Source organism: Bombus terrestris, chromosome 7, assembly GCF_910591885.1.
Source record: "Bombus terrestris chromosome 7, iyBomTerr1.2, whole genome shotgun sequence".
In the NCBI taxonomy this organism is placed as follows: Eukaryota; Metazoa; Arthropoda; class Insecta; order Hymenoptera; family Apidae; genus Bombus; species Bombus terrestris.
Window position 1 is genome coordinate 12,065,045 of NC_063275.1, and position 22,366 is coordinate 12,087,410.

Below are 22,366 nucleotides of genomic sequence, written 5' to 3' on the forward strand. Positions count from 1 at the left end.
TTAACTCACATATGTCATGAGCTTTTTTATAATGGTTTAGTTTGTAACTTCTATTGTTTTTTGTTTTTGTTTTTGACTTATAGCAATGGGATGGGCAAATTAATACACAGGAAATTTGGTTTTAACGTTTAATCGCTTTACATAAAATTGAATCTTCTTTTCATTAATTTAAGGCGTTAAATTGGTCATACAAATTTTGTCATCAAAGCTCTCAAACACGTTTCAAGAACTATATATGACTATCATTCTTCTTGATACAAAGAGTTTTAGATCACAGTAAATTCTAACTAAAATTGGCGCAAAATATATTAATGCATCTTTAAAGGAAAATAAGAAGTATAACTAAACATTAGGTAAAGGCATTTAAATTTCAGGGACTAGATATAGTTACTTAACATCAAACCACATTGAACAAGTGTTAAATATTAGCACTTCCAGTTCTAAAATGCTCATACCCATTAATTACATTAATACTACTGAAAGGTATGTATGGCATATTTAGAGGAATGTTCTGGCACATAGTGGCAAAGTTATATATGTATGGACAAAACTGGACCATCTTTGGTCAATATGAGATTCAAAAAGATATATTTGTATTTGTTTCTTTTTTCTCCTAAGTGCATAAAAGACTAATTAGAAATAATAAACATAGAAATTTGATACAACTTTAACTTATTTCGTCAAATAAAAATAAAAATTGTACTATGAGTTTCCAATATCCATTAAATAAAACACACATTCACTGCCTGTATAACTTAGGCATTCATTGCTCTCTATTGTATATCGTTCAAGTAATGAGATACGGATGTTGTGCGAATATATTCACAATTTATAATCTATTTTTAAAAATGTATACCATTTTTAATATATTTCCTTGTAAAATATTCATTCACAATTTATATTAATAGAAAGTGATTTGTTATCTTCAATTAACTGGCAGTGAAAGTACCGAACGTTTTATCCAACGAAATGTTACTAAAGTTAAAACTTATAATTTGACTCTAATATGCAACAGCATATTAAAATAAACGTGTATATCAAAGACTCGTTTAATACTTAATAATACGAGTATGAATGTGGTCAGGAAGTATTAAAAACTCTTGTATCATTCGATTAAGCCGCATGAACAGACTGAAAAAAAATTATAATTATAATTTCTTCTATCAGTATATTTCAAATACGATTACTTTCCATGATTAGGCATACCTTTGCAATATCCACGCCTGTTAAATTTTTAACCAAATCCGGTACACGCGTCACTATATTAAACACTTCTTCGGTTAGCTTTTCTGCTCCAATAGTTCCACTTCCACTAGAAACCATCGTTATCTTTTTGGCTTGTGACAAAGGTGCTGCAACTTCGGCAGCAACCTATGAAATGTAAAGTGTAAGAGGCGTTTACATTACTCAGTTAAAAAAATCTTTGAAATTAAGATACAAGTTCTTTTTCAATTACCTTTGGAAGAGTATCTAACATCATGTCTATCATAGCAGCACTCTTGTATTCATTCCATGCAGCTGCTTTCATTGCCATTTGTTCTGCTTCTGCTTTAGCCTTTGCATCAATGGCAAAGGCTTCTGCTTCACCACGAATTTTGATGGCTTTTGCTTCGGCTTCAGCTTCCATTATTAAACGCAGTTTATTAGCTTCAGCCATTTTTTCTAATCTGCGAATATATAATATTTATTAACACTTATTTATCAATTTTCTAAAGTCACTCAACTTACCTATATTTTTCTGCATCAGCTGGGCGTCGTACAGTTGCATCTAATTCTCGTTCGCGTCTCATCATTTCTTGTTCTTGTACTGCAATTTCTTGTCCACGTTCAACCACTTTTATTTGCATTTGTTCTTCCATAATCCTTTGCTTAGTTTTTGCAGCTTGCAATTCAAATGCCATCTCTGCTTCTGCTTTCTATAATTAAGATATAAATCAATGTGCTACTCATAGAAACAATGACAAAGATAAAAAGAAAGAACAAAAGAAAAACAAAGATAAGAAACCCTACTTTGGTTTGCACTTCAACGTCATATGCGGCTTTCTTTAATTCAAAATCACGCTGCGCTTTAGCAATCTCGGTATCATTAAGGAAACGAGCAGCCATTCTTTGTTCTTCAGCGATGGCTTCGCGAATTTGAGCATCTCTGCGAGCTTCTGCTTCACCGATTCTTGCATCACGTTTCACCTCGGCTGTTCTTGCCATACCAAGAGCTTTCAGATATCCCTATAAATGATCGATAAACATTTAATATGATATGATTAATAACATTGTATTTTCATTACGAATTTTACGTAATAACATTCATTTTAGCAATTACTTTGAATTCAACCTGAATTAAAGGCAGCATACAATAAGAATATCACACATATTTGAAACACGGAAATTTGCAAATGTGTATAGAATATATGTGCTACCATTGAAGCAAGCACTTGAGATGTGCTCTAGTTCCCTCTTATTTGAATATTAATGATCTGTACTAATATTCTTTGAACAGCAGTGCAGTAGCATTCTATGTAGTGATAAAACAAAATTTGAACGTACCTTTGCCCCCTGCAAGTAGCAAAACAAAAATGTATTCAATTTACAATGTACAAGAATTGGACTACATTAACTCATATTAATAAGAAATTACTTATATATATTGCACAATTGCATTTAAAGGGGGACTTTTCATATCAAAAAGACTTTATACATTTTAGAATATTCAATTGTTTTGTAATTTTTGCATAAACGTTGTTCCTGAATTCGTTAATAAGAATCAAATGCTGTTTAGTAGGAAGAAAAAATTAACTTACTTCTTCATCTCGAATATCTTTTAATGTATAGGACACAACAGTAATGCCCATATTGACTAGATCACTGCTTGCTACTTCAAAAACCTCCTTGCTGAATTTTTTACGGTCCTTGTATATTTCCTATTTCACAGAAAGAAAAGAAATTAAATGGAATTAATATTTATTTTCATCTAACAACTTAACTAAAAAATTTTAATGTATGTATTATACCTCTACAGTCATGCTTCCCATTATGGCCCGTTGATGTCCTTCTAATGTTACAAGTGCAATATTATGAATTTCTTCTTCAGTTTTCCCAAGAAACTGTTCACATGCTGTGGATAACATTTCCTCATTTTGGCCTTGTATTTTGACCTTTGAGCAAACACATAAACATTTGGTAAATAAATAGTCACTTATTTATGACATTTATATATAAATACTTCAATTATATTAGAGATTAATACCTGTGCAATTCCTGTTACAGATATTGGTACACCTTGACATGTATACACAGTTGGACTTTCTACTTGTAAAGTCATAGTATTCAATGAAATTCTAAAAAATACAAATTTCAATTAGAATAGAACAGTTATCAAATATTTATTACATCATTTCTTTATATACAATACAAAAACCAAAATTCAACTATATATAATTTTGAGTTTTAATTTCGTTATTCAATAAGTGTAACAACTTACTTTTGTACTTGTTGGACAATAGGCCAAACAAATACTCGACCACCAGGTACTAGTAGAGGCTTGCTGTAGCAACATCCTTAAAAATAAATTAGTGAATACAAATTTCAATGTATTATAAGATCTTTTTATATTGGTATTATTATATTATAGTATAAAATAAAATACATTTAATGAAAAAATATACAATTAAATCATATAGTAAAATAACTTAGAATTAACCAGGCAGAATTAATGGAAAATAATGAATCTATATACCACTTAATTAATTTTTCTACTTTATTACGAACTAAATTTTCCAAATCAATTAATTGACAAAGTGCTCCTCCCATGTCGGCTGGATAAGACGTACTGAAACCGAATAATTTGCAGTAGAAATCGGTTGATATAATTACCTGATACTACAAGAGCCTCGTTTGGGCCACAAGTAACGAATCCACAACTCATAGTCGCGGGTGTAAAGAAAAACAATAGTTACAGCAAGTTTAAAGGAATTGAATTTCAGTGTAATCCCTCTACAGTCAATTGACGTCGCTACGATGTCGTCATTCTGTGAGATCGTATTGAAGCTTATGCCGAGTTTACAATACACGTCATAGCTACATGCTTGCTATTAAGTTTTTATACCTAATAAAGTTCTGCATTGTATTTTAAAGTATTAATCCATTTGCATCTGTAAGCAGAATATTCCGCGCATGACGATCGTCTTCTATCACTGAGCACGGACTATTCTGCCAGCCGCGACTTTCTTTAATCACCAGTCCCGGAATATTCCTCGTATGACATCATTCGCATCTTGCTGTCAATTTGCGAGCATCTGAGCTATTTTCATTATGTTCTTAACAAATTTTATTTTTGTTATTATTATGTAAATCTTTCTAACTGCTGTTAAGAGAAAGTAATGTCAATCTAAATCCAAATTTAAAAAATAACCTAATTTTATACTTTAAAATAAAATTTAGTTGCCCGAATGAATTCTGATTATTTTGACGATTCGAATTCAAGTATAGAAATAGGATATATAGATCGAAGATAAATAGGATATAGGATCGGAGACGTATCCGTCATATTTCGTCAAATGATCACAGCGAAGTTGATCAACGCGTTAGTTTTGTAAATAGAGATTTTGTATGGAAATCTCAATATCATATGCCAATTGTACATAATTTTTCAAGCGTGAGCGTTGTAACTGTAAATACACAAGAAGTCGAAGTTAACGAAAATAATAAAACTGCCGATATACAGCTGCGCGTAATACGGGCCAACTGTCAGTTGGACGACGCTGTCTGAACACACTAACTTAAGTAAAGTCATGATGCAAATGAGTTAATAATTCGATAATTTTTATAATATAGATCAAAAAATTTGCAGCAATAAATTTAACGATATATATTATGTATAAATAATAAATTTTTCATTACATATAACTTATATCCTTTATTTCTATTTACAAATAATTTCAAAATCGTCTAAATTGTTTTTTGAATCTTTCATAATGATAATCATCAGTTGCTTTTTCTCCATTATCTTTCCTTTTACTCTTGTAATCATCTCTGGGCGCTGCAACTTTTTTTCTCTCATCAGAATCTTGTTTTGATTTCTGGAAATCTGTATCTTCTATGTTAACTAAAAAAAGTAAAAAAGAAATAAAAGTTATTATATGCTATAAAAGTTGACATATAAGTTAGATAAAATAAAAGATGAAGTGAAGATAGTGTACATCTATTGTGTTGTACAAAATTCACAGCCATATTGGTTGGGACAAATTGCGAGGGTCCATCTTTCTTTCTGTGCCTATCCCAAAGCAGTTTTAATTTAGCTTCTTCTGTAGCTTCGATATTACGGATCTTTGCTCTGAAAGGTGAATGATTTATAAATGAAAAAAAAGCATTCTTTTGTATGAAATGTGTTAAAAAGAATCAAGTGTATATTATAAAATCATATACTCTATTCCAAGATCCACTTCTGGAATACCAGATAACATTTGATTTGAAAGCATTTCTTCACTTCTGTGTGCAGAGCTTTGTCTTAAATGTTCAGGTACTGCTTGCAAAGCTGCTTCTTCTGGTGAACAATAAGAACCTTTGTCATTATTTGATCCATTTTCAGTTGTACCTTCAGTTTTGCTTTTCCTCTTTGATAATTCTTCTTCAATATATTTTACCCTAAGAAAATTAGAAATCATTAATTATGTATTTATTAAATTATATTAACATCATAAATACAATATTTACATTTCTTCATCTTCATCGCGTTTATTAGTCTCTGCATTAAATTGTGTGCCAATTCCAGTTTCATATGCATCATTTTGTTTCAATTTTGTATTCTTTAATACAGTCATATTTACCATTCCTCCAGTTTTTACGTTAAAAGGGTCAGACTGAAGAAAGAAGAATCTTTCAGAAGGAAAGAAGTTATTATATTTTATTTATTAATTTCATTAGTGTTTACCGTCATTACATCAGGTGTTACATTTTCTCCAAGGGCTAATCCAACAACATTTATACCTTTTGGTCTTTCACGAAGTTTTTGTATAGTTTTCATCTCTTCAACTTTTTCCCTAAATAGATATTATATTTATTACTAAAGTGTATAATCTACTACATTTCATGTGTTTGGATTTGTTATTTACCTAACAGAGGCTTCTTCATTTTCATTGTCATCTTCATCTGATGAAACCTGTCGTTTCCTTATCGGTTTCCTTGATTTCTTTTTGAATTCTATTTTCTTTTCTTCTGTACTAGTCATCTATTTTAAAACAAATACGTAAATAAAAAATGTATATACTTCATATTTTATTACTTTTTCTAAATATGATTTTAAACTAATGATTTATGTCTTACATTACATATGTAAACAACTATTTATATCATAAACAACAATGTTTGTAAATAAATGATGAATGCATTCAGAGAAAGATAAGAATTTACGGATTATCGTACACTGTAAAGTGACACTTTTTATCTTATAGACTTTTAGGCAGTTTGTAAAAGTACATAACATTTGTATTCCATAGGTTATAAAGATGTCAGATACGAATGTTACTAGAAAATATTCTATAGTTCCTTTTTAAGAATCCTAGTTCTTTTTCGGAAGACCTAGTTCTTTCTTAACAGAAAAATTTCCTATCTATGATGTAGCTATTCGGTTGTTTGTGCTACATAATTACATGTGAGAAATACACGTGAAAGTAGATTGTTGTCAATTAAAATTACTTTAAAGAATTCATTAAATATGAGAAACTAAATATAAATTTAAAAGTTTTTATATGTTTTAGCAACATGAAGAATAAGCCAATTCGTCATAAAGAATCAAATACATTTCAAGTATGTAGCGTAAATAATCACTTATTTTTCATCAAATATTTTTTATCCTTCTATTCTTCTATTTTAGTTTAAAACATTTACCGAAAGAGTAAATGAAATTGATGTCGATGTATTTCACCGAGTTGCACATCGAAATGAGGAGAACGATGAAGAAATCGAAACGTATTTTCATCAAACACTTCAGAAATGGAATTATCTTAACCTTACTGAAGGTTACTGCAGCTTTAAAAAGAAAGTTCGTGATATTATAACGCTTCCACAATTGGTTAATCAAAAGCAGTTTGTAGTAGATACATTGATAGAATATTTAGCAAAGAAAGATGTTTTGTTTCTACAACCAATCTTGGAGTAAGTATTAAATTAAAAGTTCTACCTATCATCAAGTTAAAGGAAAATGTGGATTAAAATAGCTTTTAGCAAGCATTATCATATAAATTTTTCATTGCAGATTAGTTGTTGCTATGTCTAAAGACCTACAAAAGGATTTTTATGAATATTTTCCTAGATTTTTAACTGTTATCATTGAGTTATTAAAAACAAAAGACATAGAACAAATAGAATACACATTCACATCATTAGCCTATTTATTTAAATTTTTATGGAAATATCTGGTTAAAAATGTAAAAACTGTGCTTGATCTGTTGCTACCATTGTTAGCAGATACACAGCCAACTTATATAAACAACTTTGCAGCTGAAAGTTTTGCATTCGTGGTACGTAAGATTAAAGATAAAGATTCTTTCTTAAAGACAATATTGCATATATTGAAAAGTAACCCAAATATAATACCAGGATGTGGTAAATTATTATTTGAAGTGATATCTGGTATACCAGGACAATTTCATTCATGCGCAGAACAAATGCTTTTATTATACTTCAATGGATTGAATAATGATTCTCTCAATCAAAGTTTAATGTTCAAATTATTGAAGGAAATTATTAACTGTATGCTACAAAGTATACATTCACAGAAATACCAGGTACTTTGGTCTGTACTTTTAAATGTCATGGACAAATCAATTGAAGAGACTAAGCAGTTTCAATCAAAAACTGGAAAAGAGAAAAGTCTGATTCTTTTGATGCAATTGATAAATATAATTGTTAATCATAGAAATGGAAAAGTGGTTATAGATCCTGTACCTCTGATTAAAAAATTGTCACATATTTTAGATACTTTTGAAAATGAGGAAAATGTGTTACGAGAAGTTATAAATGTATCAGTTGCTATTCTTTTGGCAGCCAATGTTAAATTAATGCAGGAAACATCTAGTCAAATACTACTTAAAGTTATGTCTGTGAAAAATATTCAACTATTATATGGCGCTGTTGAAAGTTTAATCCATTATTCATCATTCGAAACTTTGGTATTGCCATATATAATACGACATAGCATTTCCATTGGTTTTGATGATGATACTTTACAACTGTTTACGAAGATAGTTAATGCAAAAGTTCCTTTATGTCTCAATGGTATCAATTTAAACAAATGGACAAAATACATTTTAGATATAAGAGGTGTAAAATCTAATAGTATTAACTACTTCCAGAAAGAGTTAGAAGTTTTATTGGGTAATAGTATATCAACAAATGCATTAAAAATGTTAATTATTTTGCCACATCTGAAGCCTATACCAGCAGAATTTAAGGATATTTTAAAAAGAGGAATATTATCTTTATATAAACAGATATTAAATGATACCAATACAGAAACTGAAATGATCAAACTGTGTTTGACATTCTTAATATCTTTAGAATCCGCAATTCACATATTGGAATCAGAAACTTTGCATCAGTTTATAGAAGAGAATGATATAAAAGTATTAGATCTAATTATCAAGTATCCTGATAATAAATTCATTTTAAATGCTGTAGATTTATATGTAACATATTTTAGCACATCACAATACCGAGAAATGTATATAAATCGAACTGTGTTTGAAGACTTAAACAGCAGTATTGCAGAAAAATTGAGTTCACCGTTTAGTGAAATTCGCTTAATAGTAACTCATTTATATCTTTTATTCTCCAATATTAGTGAAGTAAAATTGTCTATTACGAATGAGAAGAAGGAAATAGGTGTTATGGAACATATGTATTTAGCAGAATGTGAACCTATATCAGTACATAGTTATCGAAGTAAATTGCTGCATTTACAAGCATTGTCATATGAAAATGAAGCAATGATAAATTTAGATTTGAAGTATTATGAACTTCCATTACGATATTTACTAGGAAATCTGTATATAAATTTTTCTTTACTTTGGGAACCTATAAATAAGATTATAGCTACTTTTGCAATCAGGGAATATGAACAGTTTTGGCCTATATTTTTAACTGAATTAAAACGTAATCACGAAATAACTGTAGACTATAAACCATTATTTGAATGTACAGTTATTTCTGCAATAGAAAATGCTATACAAAAATGCAATGACAAACCAGACTATGAAAATCATAAAATTCTTTTATGGAAATGTATGACAAATTTTTCACATTTCTGTGAGATGAAGAATAGAGATATAACAGGACTATTCATTGATTTTGTAAATTACAACTTTTTTAAGTCAAATTCTGAAGATGCAGGATGTTGCAGTATCTTAAAAGGTCAAGAATCAATTGTTTCTAATAACAACATGGAAATTGATGAAGAAAATGAAAGCGATAATGAATCTGCGGAAAATCAAGAAAATGAGAAAGGGGAAAAAGAAAAAAAGGAAGCTATTATTTCTACAGATACAAGAATGAAACAAATAGATATAGAGTCTAGACAGATAAATAAGATTGTAATAAATAAGAATTATAAAGTGAAGCTCTTACTTGCTCAACTTGAAGTATTTGAAAAGATAACAAATCCAAGAACATTATATAGGGAATCAGAGATGCAGAACATTTATTTAGACTTGCTGTCATCAAAAGTTCCTGACATTCAAAAGGGTGCTTTAAATTGTCTTCTCACTTATAAACAGAAATATTTAATACCTTATAAGGAAAATTTGCTTAGTATAATTAATGAAAGAAATATGAAAAATGAATTGACACATTTTAAAGTCGATAAAGAAAGTAATATTATACTGGAAGAACATCGCAATGATTTTATACCTATATTAATGCGTATAATTTATGCTAAAATGATTGCAAAAACAGGAATGAGAACTGGTGGTAAAGCTGGAGGTACTTTAAAACGAAAAATGATCTTACGTTTTCTATCTGGAATTCAAGAGAATGAAATGATCATATTTACCAACATGGCATTTAAGCCTTTCAAGAAATATATGCTTGAATTAGATAAAATGAATGATCAACAAATTAACTTGAAACAACTTACACAAACTATTATTAATACTGTAGATTTGAGTAATGTTATTCCACCTAAACGTTTGCAGAGTGCCACGAATTTACTTGCAATTTTGATAGAACAATTTGGTAGTAAAATGGGAAAGAAATTGTTACCCTACTTACTTGGTTTGGTAATATGCATTCTGGCAGAAGTAACTGGAATTTTACAGAAATCAGATAAAGTTCATGTTGGATTCTTACAATCTATTAAAAATGTAAGATCCACCTCCATTTCAATATTAGCAAGGTTCTTTGGTCACTTTGAAGATTATGAATGGAATAAATACGAAATGGATGCTTTGTTTAATGTAGCTGTATTTCCATGGTTAGAGAAATTACCTATAGAAGGTATTCACAGTCCTACTCCATTACTAAGGCTGTTTATGGCATGGAGCCAGAACTCACGTTTTTATCCGTTATTTATAAAATATCGCGAAGATGATAAGTCTGTTAGTTCTCTTCCTTACATAATGAAACTTTTATTGGGTTCAAAAACTGAAACACCTGTTATCAGTGCTATTGTTGAAATGATTGAGAAAATGGTAACACTACAAGACTATGGAAAGACAAATGAAAATGATATGGAAGTTGATACACCTTTTGTTCCTTTAACACCTATACTTAATAATTTATCTGAAATAAATGAAGAAGCATTATCTAATGGAGTTAACTATGGATCTACTATTCTTCTCCCACACGTGTTCAGTATTTTACAATATATTAAAAGTAAACTTGAAAAATCAACCAAGGGAATAAATAAATCAGAACTTGTGATTTTATCGCGTATTTCAGAATTCGTGAAAGATGCACATGCATGTGATATACTTCTTACTCTTACTTTACCAATATTAACTAAAAAGGCTGGAGCTGGAGAGGGAGAAGAAACGATTATTGAATTGATTACAACCACAATAAACCTTGTAAAGCAAGTGAAGGAACCAACAACGCACGTGCGTGCAGTTCTACCTTTATTAGGTGCAATATCTGCAATTCCTGCTCGTAAACTCTTGTTGGAACTCTATAAAACAATTGTGGAAAAGTCTACAAACGATTGTCATGGGATATTAATAAAAAATTATGAGTTAATAAGTGCACTTAATGCATGGGATCGCAGGTGGCTCGATCAACCAGATTTTCAAAAAAGACTGGATGCATTTTCTGAGATTAATAATGCAATAGAAAAGGATGAGATTACATTAGAGTTTGGCATTGCTATTATTTATAATTGTTATTACATTCTTAAAAATGAAGCAGATCTAGCATTAAGAGACAATGCAGGACAGTGTCTTAAGCTACTTGGTTGTAAATTGGCACAGAAACATAAAGAAAATGTAGCAGATAGACGTTATTTAATGGACAATACTATTTTACCACTTATAAGAAAAGGGATAACTAGCAAAATTGAAATCGTAAGGCTTCAATCAATAGCTTTTTTGGGACATTTGGCTATGGAATGTTCAGACGTCCATCCCGTCTTACGGGATTTATCTGTATTAACTGATAAGGCGGATCCCGAAGTAGATTTCTTCGAGAACATGCAACATTTGCAACTGCACAGAAGAGCTCGAGCATTTCTTAAATTTTGTAATATAGCAAAAACGTTGAAGAAGTCGTTCAATCCGAGAACATTAACACAGTTTGTCCTTCCTTTTGCTTCTTCATATCTATGCAATGAAGCTTTTATTCATAAAAATAGTCTTATCGATGCTGCAATAGGAACCGTTGGTACTATATGCAAACTTCTACCATGGCATCAATATGAGATTATTCTGAAACATTACTTGGAAAAGCTAAGACATTCTATAGAATTTCAGAAACAACTTGTTAGAGTCATTGTTAGCATTTTAGATTCTTTCCATTTTGATTTGTCAAAATATAAATTTGTAGAAGAATCTTCAGTACCAAAATATAACAAAGAAATTGAAAGGGATCATGGAAAGGAAATAATTTCTGACGAAAAAAAAGAAGAAGAAAGTGTTGCAAAAGGTGACGACAAAAATAATGAAAACCAAGTAGAAGAGAAATTAGATGAATCTTTAAATTTTGAAAATATAGATACTGTGGAAGAAACTGTAGGAAAAATACAAAATGAAACACAGAAAGAAGTACCTGTGATGGAAAAACAGATCATTCTTTCACAGAATGGAGCACGACGAGTCGTATTTAGTATATCCAAGGAATTGCTACCTCAACTCCATTGTTCCATTATAGCGAGAACGAGTCGCGAAAGTAGTCACAAGATTAACAAGAAAAGAATTGCAATAGATAACGAGGAAGAAGAACTAATGCGAGTTCCAATTGCTCTTGCTTTTGTTAAATTACTACAGAAATTACCTGGACATATTTTAGATACTAATTTACCAGGGTAAGTATATAGTATATACACCTCCATATAAAACTAAAAGATTATTAAAATATTATAATAAATTGTTTCAGAATCTTTATGAAGTTATGTACATTCTTGAAATCTCGTTTAGAATCTGTACGACGTGTTACTCGAGAAATATTACAAAAAATTATGATAACTCTTGGTCCGAAGTATCTTCATCATCTTTTAAGAGAAATGAATACTTTATTAACAAAAGGATTTCAAGTTCATGTCCTCGCGTTTACAGTACAATCAGTATTAGTTGCTCTGAAACCATATTTTCAGAAATTTGATATCAATGAAAATCTTCAAAGTATTTTATCTGTAAGTAATATTGTAAATACATATTAAAATCTCAATTTTGATATATCTAATATTCAAATATTCTTGTATTTTAACTAGGTATGTAAAGTAGATCTATTTGGATTAACAGCAGAAGAGAAAGAAGTAATAGGAATTGTGAAAAACGTATCAGAAGCAAAATCTACAAAAAGTTATGACATATTTCATATATTAGCACAATATATTACTGAATCATGTTTGGTGGATTTAATCTTACCATTAAAAGAAGTGCTTATAAGAAGTCATTCGCATAAAACTGTGCAGAAGGTTGTGGAATGTTTCAGAAACATAGTACTAGGTTTAGCTGATAATATTTTTATACCATTGGAACAAATGTTAATATTCCTTTATGGTGTAATTTCTGAAAGTATTCCTGAGTTTAAGCCTGAGAAGAATGATAAAGAATTAACAGAAAAGGAAGTAGAAATACTCAGTAGACAGAAACCAGATTGCTTTATCATACCTCCAGAACCAAAAAATAAAATGGGTATAAAGGCTACTTCAAAAACTTCAAAGAACACCAATGTTCACATTATCATGGAATTTGGTTTAAAACTTTTCCATATTCTGCTAAAAAGAGACAAAATATCTAATACAGAATTTAAGTCCCTGATAGATCCATTTGTACCACACATAAGTGAATGCATAAAATCTCAACATGTGAAGGTAAATTTATTATATTCTTATTGTAAATAATAATCGTGATCAATTGTTTAATATGTTGATATTATATTTTTTCAGCTAAGCACATTAGCTTTACAGTGTTTAAACTGGTTACTTAAAATGGATTTACTTTCAATACAAGAAACAATTTCTGATATTTGTTCATCTATCTTTATTATCTTGCATAAATACGCTGCAGCTGGCCTAAGTAAAGGAGATAATTTTGATTTAGTGATGGCTGGTTTTAAATGTATGTCTGTAATTGTTCGTGATGTGAAACAGTATGTAATTAGCATAGATCAGTTGAAAGCCTTGATTATGTATGCTGAACAAGATATGCACAACAGTGATAAGCAAGCAACAGCATTTGGTTTACTCAAAGCGATAATTGCTCGAAAAATGATTCTTCCTGAAATGCATATTGTTATGGAAAAAGTTGCTGCTTTAAGCATTACGTCTGAACTAGAACACGTTAGAGTACAATCTCGCTCCGTTTTTTATTCTTATCTGATGGAATATCCTCTTGGTAAACATTTACAGAAACATATAGCATTTTATTTGACGCAGGTTAGCTATGAAATGCAACCAGGTCGTCTTAGTGCTTTAGAGATGATTTACAGTATTGTTACAGGATTTCCAGTAGTAAGTACATTTAGTTTTTTCATTCTTCCTCTTTTTCAGTCGATTAAAAGAAACAAATCAAACTCATAACTTATATATCAATCATAATTTCAGAAAACTCTGGTCTTGAAGTCAGATATCATTTTTATAATGGTGGGTGTAAGATTGATAAATGATGATGATCCAACATGTCGCAAGTTGTGCGCTAAATGTATTAAGGAAATGATTACACGTATACCTTATAATAACAGAAGCAAACTTTTTGATATACTTGTAGCGTGGTTAAAAGATCTTAAGGTAAATTAATTGAAATTAAATCTTAAGAGTACATGTTTAACGTTATAAAATTACTTGATTACGTGTTATTTTAGGTAATGCATCGAACATTGGGTGCTCAGTTATGCGGTATATTTGTAACAGTAGAAAAGGACACTTTTAAGTCTCGTTTAGATGAAATATTACCGCTTCTTTTGAAACAATTTCATGCAGATTTTAATGATAGCAATGAACCTGGTCGTTTTGTGAAGTTACATACAGAAAAGGAAATGCAATTAAAGAAAAAGCATTATATCAAAGATCCAGAGAGAATGAAAGATCATCATATGTTTCAAGTGTTGCAATTGTTACTAAAAATATCGGCAAATTGTACGGCATTTCTCAAAAGTGAAGAATATAAAAATGCTATTCGTTCATTTGCTGGTATGTTTAATGTGTTACTATATTACCTAATTCATTAGTGTTTAATATTAACAGAATTTTGTGTATTTCAGAATATAGTCAGTCCTTATTAGCACATCCTCATGCATGGGTGCGTTTAGCAGCGTCTCAACTGATCGGATTTATTTTAGCTGCTCTTGACGTTGATAAAATTATAGACCTTTTAGAAAACCCTGAAAAATGTGAAGCAGAAACCAGTTACATGTATTCCGATCCTACTACCGTTATAAAAAGTTTAAGTTTAGACCTAATTGCGCAACTACAGCCTGATATGACGTTAGAAGAATTAGCCGATCAGACTGTTAAAAATTTAATTTTTATCGCGAGAATATTAAAGTCTGTAAAACAGATTAATACTGCTACAGATCAAGTCAATGAAATGAAAGATAAAGATAAGAACCAGTTATCACTTCCTTGGCTTATTAGAAGGCTGAGAAAGGCTGTAAATATAGAAATAACCCAAGCTCCTAAGTCAATAACAGTGGTACAGTACCCATCATTATCCTTATATATACTTCCTTATAATGTTAAATAAATAATTAGAATACAAGTGATGTTTCTTTTTTCAGCGGACTGCTTTCTTTAAGTGGGTTGGCGCTGTTGTGGCTACAATACCCATGGAATATTTAAATGTGGTACTTTTCAATATTATGTCACCAATTGTGCGTGAAATATCTACTACAGAAGAACAAAATACCACTTTAAGACGATTAGCTAAAGAAGCAAGTGTGATGATTAAGAAACGATTAGATAGCGAAGAATATACTAGATTATTGAGTCGAATACAACAGAATTTGGATATTAAAAAAGCAGAAAGAAAGATGATGCGTACGCAGCAGGTAAATTTGTTACATTTTTATCTTTTCTGTGAAATAAGTGGTAAGAAATGATTAAGAGTACTAACATTTTTTTTATTACAGTTTGTAACGGATCCAGAATTAGCTGCCAAACGTAAAATTGCAAGACAGCAGAAAAAGAAAGAAGCTAAAAAAAGGAAATCTGACAGAGTGACAGGGAAGAAAAGGACGAAAAAACACGCAAGAAAAGAAGTCGATTTGGATATTATATAAATATTTTAAAAGTAATTGTTACCATAAAACATTTTGTCAAGAAAATATTTATTTGTCAGGTTGATGGTATCTTTAGAATAATTGCAAATTTAATGTATATACATATGCAATTTACGTCATACTATATCTTTTCAAATATAGATAATATGTAGATTTTATACATAAACATGTACATATGTATGAATGTCTTTAATTATTTTTTAATAATACTAAATGAACATTGATTGTATAACAAGAAAATACAGTAATTCATATTATATTAAAAAATATTAGGTTGAGTTATAAGTTCATTTTGCTATATAAATCTATTTTTGTGATAAAATCTATTTCACGAAAAACTAACTTATTTTGTTCCTAAATATTCTATAAATGTAATTTCTATAAATATCATATCTTCTATAAAAAAAATTCAGAGGGGCATATTTTTACATTCTTCAAATAATTTTTATAAAATTTTTTCACATCCATACCCTGGTGAAGATGAAGGATAAACGAATTTACTACTCAACTCAATATAATTGAAATCAGACCTTTCTACAATATATATAATTATCCTTATACACAAAGATATTCAAAATTTAATTGCTGTAATTTATTTTATAAATGTCTGATCACATTGATCAATGATTTGCATTAAAAATTTCAAAAGGCTGTTTACAGTTTTAATAATCTTTGAACATTGTTGGACATCGTAAAACCTATTTTATTTTACAGTACATAAATCTAGTTTATTTATGTATTGTAATAAGGGACTTATCCGCTCTTAACAACTTCCTCAAAGGATACATATAATTAAAAAGCTTTTTATTATCAAGTGACCGTGATCACATGAATACATTAAAAACAATGCACGTAAGTGCAAAGTTTTGTGTAATAATACAGTATCGAAGCATTGGCAAACGGGGTCTTTTTATTTCTTGAATTTTGAAATGCTTATAAGCAAGGGCTTAACTATGGTTTAGTAGTATTCGCGCTTATCGAGTAATTCACGTTATCGGCGGTAGGTCGGTATAAAAAGCTGAAACTGGAATTGAAACGTGAGAATTAACATATTAGTTGTGGGCGAAAAATTTCAACCTATCGATCTATCGTCCAGTCGTTCTTCGGGAGAACCAATTTTAGTTCGAAGGTTTTCATTGATCGCTCGAGTACCGAATCGTAAGTTCGTGTGGGACGTTGCAGGATGTTTGCCACCGTGTTGCTAGCAATAGTAACGCTGATATTATTAATTATTTATTTAGTAGTCGGACAACATACGAGAAAAACCCCACCAGGTAATCAAAGTTATTTCTTATTAATTATATCGAGTCACGTTGCTTAGTCGACATTCTACAAAATTAGTGTATGGATCATTATACACCAAATCAGTAATTTATTTCAATAATTTTAACGTAACCTTCATTTCGGATATACAATATAGTCAAGAGTTTTATCTTGTTAATATTTATAATTTTTGGTTTTTATAGTAAAATAAAATTGACGATAATAATGTGTTATGTTAAGAAGATTAAAAATATTAGATTATTATTAATCATGATAAGTTTTTATAATTTTTTATTGAGATATGAAATCATTAATTTAATTAATATTTCATCAAGATAAATGAACTAGAAGAGTTAATCTACCAATGAAGCCGTTAGCTGTGAATGTAAATCATGCGGATGTATACACTACTCGGGTTGATTGGGTCACTGAGCTGGTTTAAATTAGCGTCTTTATTGTTCATCTAATGAGACTAATCCTCTTGAGGCTTATCTATTTTGTCCGAACTAAGTTCAGAAATTGTTATTCTTTATACAAAATATGTGTTGTACTAAAATTCGCATATATACTTGAATTTAGAGTAATAAAATGATCTATAATACGTTTTTGACACTGATTATAAAATCTTCGAAATATTATTATCATAATATCGATATCTATAATATTGTTTATAATTTTTATTTAGTACATATTTATTTTATTATATAAATAAATTAGTATTATTTATTTTCAATTGCTATTCAATTCAATAGCATTTATAAAATAAAGCCCTTTGAATTTTTCATCCCTTTCTATTCTACTTAAAACTTAAATAATTATTTTTTAATGCTCTAATCTCCGTTCTTGAAATTAGTACTTTTTATAAAAGAACAAATGAATATAAAATTTAAAAAATTAATACTATAGATAATAGTATATCGTATTCTTCATATAATATATAGTATTTTTTCTTCCTCTTTTTTTTAAAGTTTCATTATTTTTTAGGGCCATTCTCGTGGCCGATTTTCGGCAATCATTTTCTAATGAAGCGTTTGATTCGTGAATTTGGGGGACAACACGAAGCATTTCTAGAACTTTCGAAACGTTATGCCAGCGATGTGATAAGCGTGACTATAGGTAATGAAAAAGTACTGATCGTTTCTGGAAGCAAACTATGTGAAACAGTACTGAAGAATGAGGAATTCGATGGACGACCTTGGAACGAATTTATCAAACTTCGAAATATGGGCAAAAAGCAAGGTATCAGAATTCAAGACTATTTTTAATAGACCAGTTGAATTAGTGTTTGAATCGGAAAAAATTGTAAACAGCAAATTTTTAGGCACAAGATGTTTTGAAAGATCATTCGAATAAAAAAAGAGCATATTTTGATGATTTTTATTCATTTGCAAGTCAACATATAGACTGATATTAATTTTATAAGTCTCATTTTGTAGATCTTCCCAATGCCTACATTTTTCAATTGAAACTCTTTTCTGTAAAATCATTATGTTTCTTTCAGTACGCGAAAAATCCGTTTTTCGACCCTTTATGCTCTCTTTAAACAATAGCGTTCGTCTTTCACGAGTTTCAAATATGTACGTTTCATTTCTAATGACCTTCTGTGACCCACTGATGACCTACCATTTTGTGCAAAAAATTGCTTTTTATGATTTTTCCTGATTCAAAATTTAATTCGTTTAATCTATAAATAAATTATAAATATTTGGTTTCACAATGTATTTAAAATTCGAATTTTCCTTTTATAATTCCTAGAATAAGTAGTAAAACATTAAATATATTATTTATCTCGTGTTATTTTCTTTTCATATAATAATAATTTTATATTTTGTTACTTTGCATAAATAATAATTCCAAAGACACTTAAAAATGATGAGTGTTCGAACTCATGTATATATATATCTATTCCAAATTACATACTGTTTACTAATGTTTCTATTTTAATACATATGCTTCATACTTCTAGTGTTCTAAATTAAGTTGTAGTTATAAAGATATTCAGAAAATAAAATTACGAATGTGATTACAATATCGATAAAAATAAAAAGCGTAAGAAGAAATATATCATCATCAAATAAATATGTAGCCGTACAAATATCTATTTTAAATGGAATGCGAAATTTAGCTACAACAATTATGCTAACAACAATTAATTTTCCATAAAGATTTATCTTTAAAAATTATTTTATTTCCAATTGTGTTAACATATATGAAAAATCGCTTGCTGAAACTTTATTTCTATTAATTTGGATAATCAACGTCCTGCTGTAACTACGTATTATAATATTTCGCAATATAGCAGATGTGCAAAATAGATGCAACTTGATTCGAATATTAGCGATATTATCGTTTCCTGTTATTGTCGATAGGCATCACAATGAACGACGGAGGAGAATGGAAGGAATTACGGAGCTGGATGTTGCGGACCATGAGGGTTTTCGGTTTTGGAAAACGCGAGATGGCGCAAATGATTAGAAAAGAATTGACCTTATTTTTGAATGAGATGAGTACAGAGGGTCCGCAGATACTAAAACCATTGATTACACCGACTGTGATAAACGTCCTTTGGTTTTTGACGACGGGAGAATCATTCAGCAGGGGCGAAAGGTACATAAATACATGTGTTCTATTGGATTTCTCTACTTTGTGTAGCATCGTTTTCACGTATTCGGTTTTCCATACGTATAAACGACTTGTTGGAATCGTTTACACGTTTGCTTAAATTTCTTTTTTTTTCTATGTAATGTAAGTTAATTATATTATTCATGGAAACATGTTTTACTTTCTTTATTTAGAATTGTTACAAAATCTTTTGAAGATTTTGAATTCAAAAGACAGAAATAGAACAGAAGAACGGAAAGAAATGATTTTATTTTATTGTTGCTTTGTAAAATTCGCTTCATTTATGAAGAATTATTATTGCTTTATATTTCTTCTTTGAAAGAAAGGACAAAAAACACGCAATAAATCATTATAGAAACGAAAGTAATGATTTACAAGAATTTAGAAGCGAGACATAAAGTAGGTCACATACTTAATATACATTCAATCCTGATTAATTGTTCTTTCCAATGCAGAATAGACTCTTTTATCAAGTTGATGGAAACTCGAGCAAAAGTCTTTGACATGATGGGCGGACTTATCTCTGCTTTCCCTTGGATTCGTTACATTGCACCCGAGTTCTCAGGATACAATCTTTTGTGTACACTGAACAAACAACTCAAGGACTTCTTAATGGTGTGTCCATGATGTAAATCAATTATGATATTACATTTATTAAATACGCTGTTTAACAATCAATCTGTTATACGTGAATGTCTTTTTTTGTACAGGAAACTATCATTGAGCATAAGAAGAAATACAAGCCTGGAAGTGAAGCAGATGTAATTGACATGTTCCTTCATGAAATGAAAAACCATGGGGAATCTAGCCCTATCTTCACTGGTGCGATCAAGTTTATAAGTTATTTCATTTATATTCATAAACACATTCATATCTTTTAATTCTATCAGAATTTCATCTACTGTAAAAAATATTAGTATTTTTCATAGAACTGAAAAATGGATAATTTTTAATTTCCCTTTGGTTCTAAGAATACTGATGTTATATACTGATAGAAATATCCACGAAAGAGAAAGTATTCTCATTAGAAATTGTCGCCTATCAAACGTATAAGTTTGTTTTCTTACATAACATATTTTTCAGATGACCAATTGGTGGTACTGTTGATTGATCTTTTCCTTGCTGGTTTTACGACCACGAGTCTAACCTTGGACTTTCTGTTATTAACTATGACGGTGTATCAGGATGTGCAGCATAAAGTACAAAAGGAAATCGACTCGGTGATATCGCGTGACAGACTTCCTGAAATGGAGGATAAAGCGAAGTAATCAAATTTCCTGTTAAATGTTCGAACTTATCTATGTAAAAATGTGGATTTAGCTGAAATCACTAATTCCTTTAATTTTTTGTTGAATCTTCTATCTTATGTTTCTTGTACAATTTTTGTCGTAATTCCTGCGTAGAAGAGTAAAAGTTGAATGTTCGATGAAGAGATTAGAGTAATGGAGTATGCGAGAAAAATGAAATTTTTTACTGTTATAGGCTTCCATATGTGGAGGCTGTAATAAGCGAAGTGCAACGAATGTGGCCAGTATTCCCTATAATTGGGCCGCGACGAGTTCTGCACGATACGATTCTTGACAAGTACACGGTACCAAGGGATACCACCATTTTAGTCAATATGTACTCCATCAATAAGGATCCTAATATCTATCCAGAGCCAGACAAGTTCATGCCTGAAAGGTTTATTAAAAACGACGTCTTCGAGCCAGATACATATTCTCTGCAATTTGGAAAAGGTATAAAATAGATTAGAACTTGCAAAATGTATTTTACAAATATTCAAAAATCTTCTACCATCGTAGAATTGTAAAAATTTCTTAAAATATGTAGTCCACATCAATTTATCGTCATTTTATCACGGTACATAACAACGTAAATGAGATAATAGCGCTGTTCATTCATGTTTCCGGATGTCTCTATAAAAGTTAGGAATATCTTTCACGAAGTTAATTAATGCAGTTATTATGAGCTAAACGAAACAGTGACACAAAAAGCTGGTTTCATTATGATCATTAAAAAGATGATTTTATTTATCGATACTTTCTATAGTCTTATGCGTTTGTCTCCAGGAAGAAGACGATGTCCAGGCGAGGTACTGGCGAAGTCCGCACTATTCATTTTGTTTACAGGCATAATGCAGAATTATAATCTACGTCCAGTTCCCGGCAAAGGACCAAATTCTGTAGAAATTATATATGGCCTGACATCGTCCCCAAAGCCTTATGAGGTACTCGTGACGCCACGATAATAATACTTGCAGTCCTCGTTCTTGATATATGTATAATTTTTTGCTAAATTTCTTACACTTATAACTTCCATGTATCACGTGATTAACAGGAAGTACGTTTATTCCTACAGAAAATTTCTATGTGATAATGTTCATGGTAAATGAAAAAAATGCTAATTAATCAGTATGAAGAATAAAACAATAAAGACAAGATAAAATATATTGTTCTGTACATTTGTTTTAGTATCCAAGCTGGATATACCTATTTTTATTTGTTCGATTTATTGTTTTAATGATAAAGATGTTGCCGATGTACGTTAAATGTGACGTTTC

The 22,366-nt window shown here is 30.0% G+C and overlaps 4 protein-coding genes across 7 annotated transcripts; 2 read left to right on the top strand and 2 right to left on the bottom strand.

Annotated features, from left to right (window-relative positions):
- Positions 1-114: 114 nt before the first annotated feature.
- Positions 115-4,278, bottom strand: LOC100644760 (flotillin-1). Of its 2 annotated transcripts, XM_003396597.4 has the most exons (11): positions 3,871-4,278; positions 3,479-3,554; positions 3,245-3,335; positions 3,009-3,152; positions 2,799-2,918; positions 2,545-2,553; positions 2,011-2,226; positions 1,729-1,916; positions 1,457-1,667; positions 1,207-1,371; positions 115-1,131 (listed from the first exon to the last, which is right to left on the bottom strand). In XM_003396597.4, the coding sequence occupies exons 1-11, from the start codon at positions 3,920-3,922 to the stop codon at positions 1,114-1,116; spliced, it is 1,290 nt and encodes a 429-aa protein (XP_003396645.1). In that variant the 5' UTR covers positions 3,923-4,278; the 3' UTR covers positions 115-1,113. The 2 variants fall into 2 exon arrangements, with proteins under 2 accessions (XP_003396645.1, XP_003396644.1); XM_003396596.4 differs by lacking the exon at positions 2,545-2,553 and having other exon boundaries at positions 3,871-4,268.
- Positions 4,279-4,892: 614 nt separating this feature from the next.
- Positions 4,893-6,517, bottom strand: LOC100646225 (telomere length and silencing protein 1 homolog). 2 transcript variants are annotated; one of them, XM_003396610.4, is made up of 7 exons: positions 6,418-6,517; positions 6,108-6,223; positions 5,927-6,035; positions 5,710-5,855; positions 5,422-5,640; positions 5,196-5,329; positions 4,893-5,101 (listed from the first exon to the last, which is right to left on the bottom strand). In XM_003396610.4, exons 2-7 carry the CDS (start codon positions 6,221-6,223, stop codon positions 4,935-4,937), a joined length of 891 nt encoding a protein of 296 aa, XP_003396658.1. In that variant the 5' UTR covers positions 6,418-6,517; the 3' UTR covers positions 4,893-4,934. The 2 variants fall into 2 exon arrangements, with proteins under 2 accessions (XP_003396658.1, XP_003396657.1); XM_003396609.4 differs by having other exon boundaries at positions 6,319-6,498.
- Positions 6,518-6,621: 104 nt separating this feature from the next.
- On the top strand, positions 6,622-16,187 carry LOC100652280 (small subunit processome component 20 homolog). 2 transcript variants are annotated; one of them, XM_003396573.4, is made up of 11 exons: positions 6,622-6,801; positions 6,869-7,149; positions 7,250-12,502; positions 12,574-12,829; positions 12,908-13,513; positions 13,589-14,152; positions 14,246-14,428; positions 14,503-14,830; positions 14,902-15,332; positions 15,418-15,687; positions 15,769-16,187. In XM_003396573.4, exons 1-11 carry the CDS (start codon positions 6,757-6,759, stop codon positions 15,916-15,918), a joined length of 8,367 nt encoding a protein of 2,788 aa, XP_003396621.2. In that variant the 5' UTR covers positions 6,622-6,756; the 3' UTR covers positions 15,919-16,187. The 2 variants fall into 2 exon arrangements, with proteins under 2 accessions (XP_003396621.2, XP_048263672.1); XM_048407715.1 differs by lacking the exons at positions 6,622-6,801; positions 6,869-7,149 and having other exon boundaries at positions 7,403-7,514; positions 7,594-12,502.
- A 646-nt stretch (positions 16,188-16,833) lies between these two features.
- LOC100647578 (probable cytochrome P450 305a1) lies at positions 16,834-22,255 on the top strand. The gene is made up of 8 exons (XM_003396620.4): positions 16,834-17,192; positions 18,166-18,420; positions 19,551-19,788; positions 20,259-20,418; positions 20,514-20,625; positions 20,887-21,067; positions 21,286-21,542; positions 21,876-22,255. The coding sequence occupies exons 1-8, from the start codon at positions 17,102-17,104 to the stop codon at positions 22,052-22,054; spliced, it is 1,473 nt and encodes a 490-aa protein (XP_003396668.2). The 5' UTR covers positions 16,834-17,101; the 3' UTR covers positions 22,055-22,255.
- The last annotated feature ends 111 nt before the right edge of the window (positions 22,256-22,366 follow it).

Bases quoted from the DNA above. Each gene is read 5' to 3' on its own strand.
- LOC100646225 (XM_003396610.4), bottom strand. From the start codon at position 6,223: ATGACTAGTACAGAAGAAAAGAAAATAGAATTCAAAAAGAAATCAAGG. The intron at 6,036-6,107 runs GTAAATAACAAA...ATATCTATTTAG, and splicing joins AATGAAGAAGCCTCTGTTAG to GGAAAAAGTTGAAGAGATGA. The intron at 5,641-5,709 runs GTAAATATTGTA...TAATTTTCTTAG, and splicing joins CGCGATGAAGATGAAGAAAT to GGTAAAATATATTGAAGAAG.
- LOC100647578 (XM_003396620.4), top strand. From the start codon at position 17,102: ATGTTTGCCACCGTGTTGCTAGCAATAGTAACGCTGATATTATTAATT. The intron at 20,419-20,513 runs GTGTGTCCATGA...TTTTTTGTACAG, and splicing joins AACTCAAGGACTTCTTAATG to GAAACTATCATTGAGCATAA. The intron at 21,543-21,875 runs GTATAAAATAGA...GTTTGTCTCCAG, and splicing joins TTCTCTGCAATTTGGAAAAG to GAAGAAGACGATGTCCAGGC.
- LOC100644760 (XM_003396597.4), bottom strand. From the start codon at position 3,922: ATGAGTTGTGGATTCGTTACTTGTGGCCCAAACGAGGCTCTTGTAGTA. The intron at 3,153-3,244 runs GTATTAATCTCT...GTTTGCTCAAAG, and splicing joins CTGTAACAGGAATTGCACAG to GTCAAAATACAAGGCCAAAA. The intron at 1,372-1,456 runs GTAATTGAAAAA...TACATTTCATAG, and splicing joins TGTTAGATACTCTTCCAAAG to GTTGCTGCCGAAGTTGCAGC.
- LOC100652280 (XM_003396573.4), top strand. From the start codon at position 6,757: ATGAAGAATAAGCCAATTCGTCATAAAGAATCAAATACATTTCAA. The intron at 12,830-12,907 runs GTAAGTAATATT...TATTTTAACTAG, and splicing joins ATCTTCAAAGTATTTTATCT to GTATGTAAAGTAGATCTATT. The intron at 15,688-15,768 runs GTAAATTTGTTA...TTTTTATTACAG, and splicing joins AGATGATGCGTACGCAGCAG to TTTGTAACGGATCCAGAATT.